At 48.9% G+C, this 9,256-nt stretch overlaps 1 protein-coding gene across 1 annotated transcript; it reads right to left on the bottom strand.

Annotated features, from left to right (window-relative positions):
- Positions 1 to 3,676: 3,676 nt before the first annotated feature.
- LOC119326682 lies at positions 3,677 to 5,113 on the bottom strand. The gene is made up of 2 exons (XM_037600307.1): positions 4,221 to 5,113; positions 3,677 to 4,130 (listed from the first exon to the last, which is right to left on the bottom strand). The coding sequence occupies exon 1, from the start codon at positions 5,038 to 5,040 to the stop codon at positions 4,504 to 4,506; it is 537 nt and encodes a 178-aa protein (XP_037456204.1). The 5' UTR covers positions 5,041 to 5,113; the 3' UTR covers positions 3,677 to 4,130; positions 4,221 to 4,503.
- Between the last annotated feature and the right edge of the window lie 4,143 nt (positions 5,114 to 9,256).

Here is a 9,256-nt window from a genome sequence, read left to right as displayed (position 1 = left end):
TGCTTAATGCTTGTCACTAGGGCCCGAGTGCCATGATTTCAGATCTGAACCTATTACGTTTTCATGAATATATGTGAAGTCTATAGTCACCTATTATGTGTTACGATCCAACAACCCCGAAGTGACAATAATCCGGATACTTCTCGGTGATGACCGTAGTTTGAGGAGTTCATGTATTCACTATGTGTTAATGCTTTGGTCCGGTACTCTACTAAAAGGAGGCCTTAATATCCCTTAGTTTCCACTAAGACCCCGCTGCCACGGGAGGGTAGGACAAAAGATGTCATGCAAGTTCTTTTCCATAAGCACGTATGACTATATTCGGAATACAGGCCTACATTACATTGATGAATTGGAGCTAGCTCTGTGTCACCCTATGTTATAGCTATTACATGAGGAATCACATCCGACATAATTATCCATCACTGATCCAATGCTATGAGCTTTTCACATCTTGTGCTTCGCTTATTTACTTTTCTGTTGCTATTGTTACAATCACTACAAAACCCAAAAATATTACTTTTGCTATCATTACCATTACTATCATACTACTTTGCTACTAAATACTTTGTTGTAGATACTAAGTTATCCAGGTGTGGTTGAATTGACAACTCAATTGCTAATACTTAACAATATTCTTTGGCTCCCCTTATGTCGAATCAATAAATTTGGTTGAATACTCTACCCTCGAAAGTTGTTGCAATCCCCTACACTTGTGGGTTATCAGCCATATCCAGTCTGACAAGCACGACCGACAATAAATAGCACCAATTCTTCCTAACCTTGTCGGACAAGCCATTTGCCTCTCCTCTCTTCTCCATCGTGTGCCCAGGCACTCCTTGCTCCATCACAACTCTAGCTCCGCCGCCGTCCTGAACCCTCAACGCTATCGCCGCCGCCGCCCCAAACCTTCTCACGGGCTGGCACGTCGCACCGGACACCGTCGTCGCTCCGGATTCTTCTGTACGAAAATTATAGATTCAGACTGTTTGTCGAATGGGGAGTGTGGAAATACGAAGCTTGATTGAAATCAAGGAGGAAGCTCTCTTTTACAAAGAAAAACAAAACAAAATGGAACTTCCTTGAAATAATGTTTTGTCCCACTTTATATATAAAGCAACAATCGAACAAACAACTGAACGATACAAAATAATCAGGAAGGCCTCATACAAAGTTGATTCCAGGATTATCGGATCGCACAGAACACAAGCGACTAGTGACTATGGTACCTAAAGAAAACATAAGAAGATCTGCGTACAATGCCACGCTACACCATGTCACGCCAGCCGACCTTGCTTCCAGGCCGAGGTCATTTTTTTTGGATTTTCATTCATTTCCCCTAATTAATCAAGAATGTTAGGTTTTTGGGTCCGAATTTTCTTATAAAGTGCACCAACTCTCCTCTTTTTAATGTAATGATAATGAAATGCAGGAACCGCCTGCCCTCTCGCGCGAGGTTTCTCAAAAAAGTACCACCTACTCCCCCATCTCATAATGTAAGATGATTTTATAAAAAACGTCTTACATTATGGGACGGAGGGAGTATTTTCTCTCACCATCTTCTTGTGCAATTTAAGACTTGGAGGGGGAATCCCAACCGCTACGTCGTCAACCACAGTAAAATATACTGCTCTGAAAGAATAGTAAAATACCAGGGATAAAAGAAAACATTGCTTAGAATATTAGTACAGGACAAAGAAAAATCCTTGGGATCCTTCCAATAAAGTATCTCGGGCTGCCACTATCGCTTAGAAAGCAATCTACAGCACAACTACAATACTTGGTTGATCACATGGCAAATAGACTACCAAGGTGGAAGGCAGCACTAATGCCGAAGAGTGGCCATCTAACCCTGGTGCAATCTGTGTTGTGCGCCATGCCTATCCATGCAATGATGGTACTGGATCTCCCTATGAAAACTATCGCAGCCATGAACAAGATTTGTCAAGGGTTCTTGTGGTGCAGAAGAGCAGAAGCAAACAGTGGTAACTGCGCGGTTGCATGGGACATGGTGTGGACGCCCAAATGGGCAGGTGGATTGGGGCTGCCCAATCTTAGATGGATGAATGTGGCCATGCAGGCTCATTGGCCGTGGCTAAAGAGAACGGGTGAGACTAGACCATTGAGTGAGTTCAAAATCAAGGTTGCCGAAGAAGCAACCATGTTGTGCCAGGCAGCCATGAGGTCTACAACTCATTCTGGTCGGACAACGCTATTTTGGGAGGACCGATGGTTAGATGGGCGAAGAGTTCAGGAGATTGCTCCCAGAGTTTACGAGCTGGTTGCACCACGGACACGAGGGAGGAGGTTAGTCAGTGCAGCTATGGAGAACGGGTCTTGGGATGTAGATCTAGGGGCCAACCTTGGACCGGATACGTTGCAAGAGTTCCTTGCACTCTGGCAGGCGTTTTCTTCTTGGGAGGCTAATGAGGATTTACCGGATAAAATAGCCTAGTCGTGGGAGGCGAAGGGACACTTCTCGGTCATATCTGCATACGCGGCTGGCTTTTGCGGAAGGGAGGTCATCTCTACGGCGGATGTAACATGGAAGTCGCGTGCCCCTTTGTAGTGCAGATTCTTTACTTGGCTGGCAATGAAGGACCGATGCTGGACTTCGGATCGCCTTGCGCGAAGGGGTCTACCTCACCAAGATCCATGTCCGTTCTGCAATCAAGAGGAGGAAACGATCAATCATATACAGTTGACGTGTGTCTTTGCTCAGACTGCTTGGGCTGCCATTTGTGGCTCGCTGGACAAACCAGAATGGACCCCCACCCCTCACGATGCGCTGGCCGAGTGGGCTATTGACAAGAAGGGAGCAAACAACTTGAGCACGAAGGATCTACGCACCATATTCGCCTCGTTTGGTGGGAGTTGTGGAAGCACATGAATGCTATTGTTTTTGATGGAGCACGGCCGTCTATCGATCAGCTGTTACAAAGAGTGAGAGATGAGGGTGTGGTCTGGTCCTCTGCGGGACTACTAAAAGGAAATGTAACTTTCTTCTTTAGTAGGGTAGAGAGGTGGGTGAGTGGTGAGGATTAGCATGTAATATGAATCCTGCAACCAATGGTGAAGGCTCTCTTTGCCTTTCTTCTTTAATATATAATATGCACAGTCGTGCATATTTAAGAAAAAAAATCCTTAGTTCATCAGTTGAGCGTGCCATGAAACTTACACACAACTTTGCACCGAAATTGTATTGTCTCGTAATATGCAAAAATAATCGTATAATCATGAAATTTTTGCACATATTATATAGTATTTGTATGTATAGGCCAAAAACCCACAAAAATGGTTATAACCAATAAAGGAAATAGAAAAGGAAAAAGAAAATATGCAACCCATAATTAAACGGGTGCAACCAAGACAAAGAAATCGGCCCGGTACCGATTCGACTGACCAAAACAACGATTCAATCGATTCCTTGTAGCCCAGCCCAACAACAGAATTGAAAAAAAAAGAAAACAACACAGATCTCAAAGCACGATCCAAGGAACAGAAAATTGACTGACCACAAATTGAAAAGTCAACTGACTGAAATGTAGCTAAAGTGGAGTTGAAATCCCAACCGCTACGCCGTCCCTCAAAATAGTACGACTGCTCTGAAAGTACAGTAAAATAGCACGGTTAAAATTAATATACTACCGTACTTAAAATATCACGAGCAGGACGAAGAAAAATCCTCTGTTCATCAGTTGAGCGCGCCATGAAACTTTGACATAAATTTCTTCAGAATCAAGGGATTTCTCTCGTGAGCTGCTAATTGCTGGCCTGATCAAAATAATATTTTAGCAGGGAAATAAGAAGAAAAATCCTCGGTTCATCGGTTGCGCGCGTCATGAAGTTCCACAGAAATCTCGTCGGAATCGGAGGATTTCTGCCGTGCTTCAAGTTGCGGGACTGATCCGGCCGGCTGGGGGCACGCACGAGCGCCGCGTGACGGGCGCCACCAACGGCGAGACGCCACTCATCTCTTGCGGAGCTTATCTGAAACCGAAACAGAGGCGAGACACACCCACATTCCAGAAACATAAACAGAAACAGAAGCAGAAAGTTGTTGCGGCAAATCATCCATGATCCATGATGGATAAGCCTCCCGTCAACAGATCAGATGCATGTATGCGTGTCTGCATTTTTTCACTCATTAATTATATTGATGTATATCCAGAACCAAAATCAAGGGCTATACACAGCGGGCAGAGAGGACGAGAGCTCACTCTATGTACAAGTGGAGCAGAGACGACGAGCTCACTGTATGTGCAGCGGAGCGGGGAGGAAGAAGAGGCTCACTGTATATGTACAGTATCTACTGGCTGCCTAATTGACCAGCCAGGAATCGAATTGGGTCTTACAACTCCAACCTTCCGGCCTGATCCCCACCGATCTTCCTTCTATACAGCGATCGGAATTATTGGGGGAACTTCTTTCCTATGTACAGTATGTGCAGTATGTAAGTATGTACGTATCTTGCTGCTATGGCATGTCGACGAAGTTGTTTTTTTACTGGTTGCTGCGGCCGGCCATGGAGGCGGCGGAGAGCCGGCTGGGCCCGGCATGGAACCGCTCCACCACTCGCTTCCGGTGCTGCAGCTGCTGCACCGCGTGGGACGGCACGAGCGCCTTGCGTGCCCAGTGCCCGCTGCCCATGGGAACGCGCTGCGCCAGCCCGCTGTATGAGCGTCTAGAGCAGCCGCTGCCGCCGGGGAAGAGCTGCGCGAACGGGCTCGCCGTGCGCTTCGACGGCGGCGAAGGCGGGGAGGCGGGCCTGGTGCTGCTGACGGCGGGGGCCTCCTGCTTGCGCTCCTTGTGGAGGCTGCAGCGGAACGAGCCCGGGTGGTTCGTTGGGGAACACATGCATGACCGACGGATCTTGGGGGCGCCGCCCACGGGGGAGGAGGGGGGAGACGAGACGCTGACGGACTTGACCGGCGAGCCGGCGACGGAGAGCTTGACACGGGAGAGCGAGGCGGATTGGTAGTTGGGAAAGGGGCTCAGAAGCACAGGGCCGCTGGGCCGAGATGTAGCCGCCGTCGACATGATGAGAGAGATTAGAGAGGTGGAGGGGCGGTGGCTTAGGTTTGTGAGTTGAGCTCCGGTGGTTCGCTGCCGGTTTGGGTAACCTGAGATGGGAGCCGGTTGGCCGCAATTTATAGGCCGGGGAGGGAGACAGAGGGGCAATTTCAACTTGTGCCTGCTCGAGTAAATTAATTATTAAGGAAAGGAAAACCATTGCTAATTAAACTCGAGCTAAGGGCGTGATGCAGTGGGCGTCTGAGCTGTGGGCCCGAGCGGCAGCACACCCGAATCGGTCTGCAATTCAGCAAGTAGGGCGCATGCCAGCTTGATTTGAATACTAATTTCAGCGTCAAAATTGTTGTCAATTTCTTGCATTACAAACCAGTGCTGACCAGCATCTCGCTATTCTGCGCGCAGTACAAGAAAATAGTATTAATCGTATGGTTGTTTCCATGTGAACCGGACTGATCCGTAAGTTTCTCTTCAGAAAAAGTGTCATACAGGAGGAGCACTTTTCTAGACGCCTGATATTATGAGGAGCACACCGCGCATGTGCCACTTCGGCCGGAATCCGGCAATGCCGACCCGATTTCTCGCTGCGTGCAGCCGCCCACCGACCCATCACACCACATGTTGCTTTCATAAACCGGTTGTGGCACACTCAAAGGACGGTCCCAGAAAAGGGAACTTATCTCCGAACCTTCAGAGCGATGCAGGGATGGTTAAGCTGGCACGAGTAGGACCTGATCGACGTGACGCGCCAGCGGCCGGCAGCGACCGGACGGACCACAGCCGCCCGCCGTGGGTTCACCCCTCCGCCTTGATTGAAACCCGGCCAACCTCTGAACGTTCGACACCGTATAGCATCGGCATAAGTCGCCGTAATGGCTGATCATGGAGTGGCCAGGGTGCCATCGCTTTCGCTAATCCGGTGTACTATCCGCTTAGCATCGCACGACACGAGCGCGCCTTGAACTCGTGATCCGCCGCGATATGATCGCCGTTGCTACGGCGCTGCGTCCGGGTTTCCTTGGACTCTGGGTCACCACAACGTGGCCGTCTCATTCCCTGCCCGTCCGTTTCTCATTCGCTTTCGCTTCCTGTCCTTTTGTTCTTGGTTTGTTTGTTTTACTGTGAACGGCCGGATGTCGAAAGATCATGATCGACAAGCTGCCCTCGGTACCGGCGTCGGTTAATGTCTAGATTAGTCCTCGCAAGTTGTATGACAATAAGTTTTGGGGAACCAGCACAACCCTTTAGGGGTGGCTTATCTCATTATATATAATGGTTGTGTTACAATATGTACCATATACGTACATAGGTACAGAAGCTATACATAGTCTAACACCCTCTCTCAATCTTAGCCACTTTCTAAAGAACTGAGAAGGGTAAGATTGCGCCTACAAGCCTCAAACTGTGGCAGCGGTAAAGGCTTAGTGAAGATGTCTGCAAGTTGATCCTTAGATGAGATAAACTTGATCTGGAGTTGCTTCTGTGATACACGTTCCCGTACAAAGTGATAGTCAACTTCAATGTGTTTCATTCGGGCATGAAATACTGGATTTGCAGAAAGGTATGTAGCACCGATGTTATCACACCAAAGAATAGGAGGCTGTGGTTGAGACAAACCCAACTCCTGAAGCAAAGACTGCACCCAAATAATCTCTGCAGTAGCATTAGCCACAACCTTGTACTCAGCTTCAGTACTGCTACGTGACACAGTAGCCTGTTTCCGAGCACTCCAGGCGATCAAATTAGAGCCAAAGAATACTGCATAACCCCCCGTGGATCGCCTGTCATCTGGGCTACCAGCCCAATCTGCATCAGAGAAGGCCGAAAGGACCCGAGAGAAAGTCGGCCGAATATGCATACCAAATGTCAGGGTGAACTGAACATAACGAAGAATGTGTTTAACAGCAGCCCAATGAGTATCTCTGGGAGCCTGAAGATACTGACAAACCCTGTTAACAGCATAAGAGATATCTGGTCTCGTGATCGTCAAGTACTGAAGTCCACCAACAATGCTACTGTACTCTGTGGCATCCGCAGGAGACAAAAGCTCACCATCAACAGTTGTTATCTTGTCGGTAGACGACATGGGTGTGGTGGTCGGTTTGCACTTCAGCATGCCAGCTCTCTGTAACAACTCCAAGGAGTACTTCTTCTGCGTAAGGACAAGACCAGTAGCACGAGAAGTGACCTCAACTCCAAGAAAGTAGTGAAGCTTCCCAAGATCTTTGACCGCAAAATCAGCACCAAGAGATCAGACAAGAGCATCAGCAGCATACTGAGAATAGCTGACAAGGATAATATCATCGACATATACCAAAAGATACATAGTGACTTCTGGCTTCTGTAGAAGAAATAACGAAGTGTCAGCAGTAGACGGCACAAACCCATGAGCACGAAGGGCAGAGGCAAGGCGGGCATGCCAGGCACGAGGAGCTTGCTTCAAACCATATAGTGCTTTGGAAAGACGACAGATATAGTCAGGACGATCAGGATCAGAGAAACCAGGCGGCTGTTTCATATAAATCTCTTCTTCCAAAAATCCATGTAGAAAAGCATTCTGCACATCAAGTTGACGAAGTGACCAACCACAAGAAACAGCAATGGAGAGAAGAAGCCGAATAGTGGTAGGCTTGACGACAGGACTGAAGGTGTCCTCATAGTCAAGACCATGACGCTGCCGAAAACCGCGAGCAACAAGTCGCGCTTTGTAACGCTCAATAGATCCATCCGAATGCTTCTTCACTTTGAATACCCATTTTGAGTCAATAACATTTACCCGTGGTGGTGGAGGAACGAGAGTCCATGTCTTGTTACGAAGAAGAGCATGAAACTCCTGCTCCATAGCCTCTCGCCAATGTGGAATGCGCAGGGCAGCCTGATATGAGCGAGGCTCAGAAGATGGATCCGCAACAGCAGCAGCCAAACAAGCAGCCAACCAAGCAACCGTACCATCCTTACGTTCCTTAGGTTTGAAAATGCCACTGCGACTGCGTGTATGTGGTCGGGACATAGGAACCACCGAGGTCGACGGAGCAGCCTGCAACGGGCTGGAGGACGGCGACGTTGACGAGTCAGCCGGTGACGAGGAGCCAGTCACGGTAGCCTCGGACTCGGTTGGCGAAGAAGGCCGACCCACCGGCGAAACCGGCAGAGCAGACGAAGCAGCTGGCGACTCCAGCATCACAGACCGGGCCGATGGCGAGCTCGGCATAGTGGGCCGTGGCGCGGCCGGTGTCGCGGGCCGATCCGCTGATGAAGGCGACGTGAGGACCCGAGCCGCGGGCGAAGACGGTGTGACGGGCCGAGCCGCAGGCGAAGACGGCGTGACGGGCCGAGCCGCGGGCGACTCGGCGGCCGCTGGCGAAACGGACCGAGCAGTGGAGATGCTCGGCGCGACGGGCTCGTCGGGTGACCATGCATGGGCACGCGAATCGATGCCATGCAACATAGGGTGATCGACGTGCCCACCAGAAGACGACGATGATGATGGCGAATCCTCCAACAGCTCCAAACGAGCTCCACGTCCGGTTCCTGCACCATGGTTAGGTAACAGCAAAGGAGAGTATGCAACATCATCAAATTGGTCAGAAGCAACAGAGGATGAATGCAGGGATGGTGGTTCGACAGTGGACACAGGAAGGTTGGCAAAGGGAAAAACATGCTCATCAAACACGACGTCCCGAGATATATAGACACGATTAGTGGGAACATGAAGACATTTGTAACCTTTATGAAAAGAGCTATAGCCAAGAAAAACACACTTCTTAGAACGAAACTCAAGTTTGCGCTTGTTATATGGACGAAGATGCGGCACTACTAGGAAAAAGGCTATAGATGGAAATGACACTAATGGCGCACCAGACATGTGGTGCGCCATTAGTATATACTAATGGCGCACCACCTTCTGATGCGCCATTAGTGTTGAAACTACTAATGGCGCACCCTGCCTACGGTGCGCCATTAGTACCAATTTTTTTTTGAACTAGTGCGCCTGTCCAAACATACTAATGGCGCACCGTGGGTGTGGTGCGCCATTACTAGTTAAACTAGTAATGGCGCACCATGCCACGGTGCGCCATTAGTAACCTTGGCCACCACTTCCACCGAATGCACCCCCCCCTGTGGATCGCCTTTTCAGTTTTAAAAAAAATAAAACAAAATGATAAAAATGTCAAAAAAATAAAAGAAAATAAGTTTCCCATGTGATATGTGGCCTAGTTGTTGG

This window comes from Triticum dicoccoides, chromosome 6B (genome assembly GCF_002162155.2).
Source record: "Triticum dicoccoides isolate Atlit2015 ecotype Zavitan chromosome 6B, WEW_v2.0, whole genome shotgun sequence".
Taxonomy (NCBI): Eukaryota; Viridiplantae; Streptophyta; class Magnoliopsida; order Poales; family Poaceae; genus Triticum; species Triticum dicoccoides.
This window is presented reverse-complemented; position numbering and strand designations above follow the sequence as displayed.

Coding starts and splice junctions, on each gene's coding strand:
- LOC119326682 (XM_037600307.1), bottom strand. CDS start 5,040: ATGTCGACGGCGGCTACATCTCGGCCCAGCGGCCCTGTGCTTCTGAGC.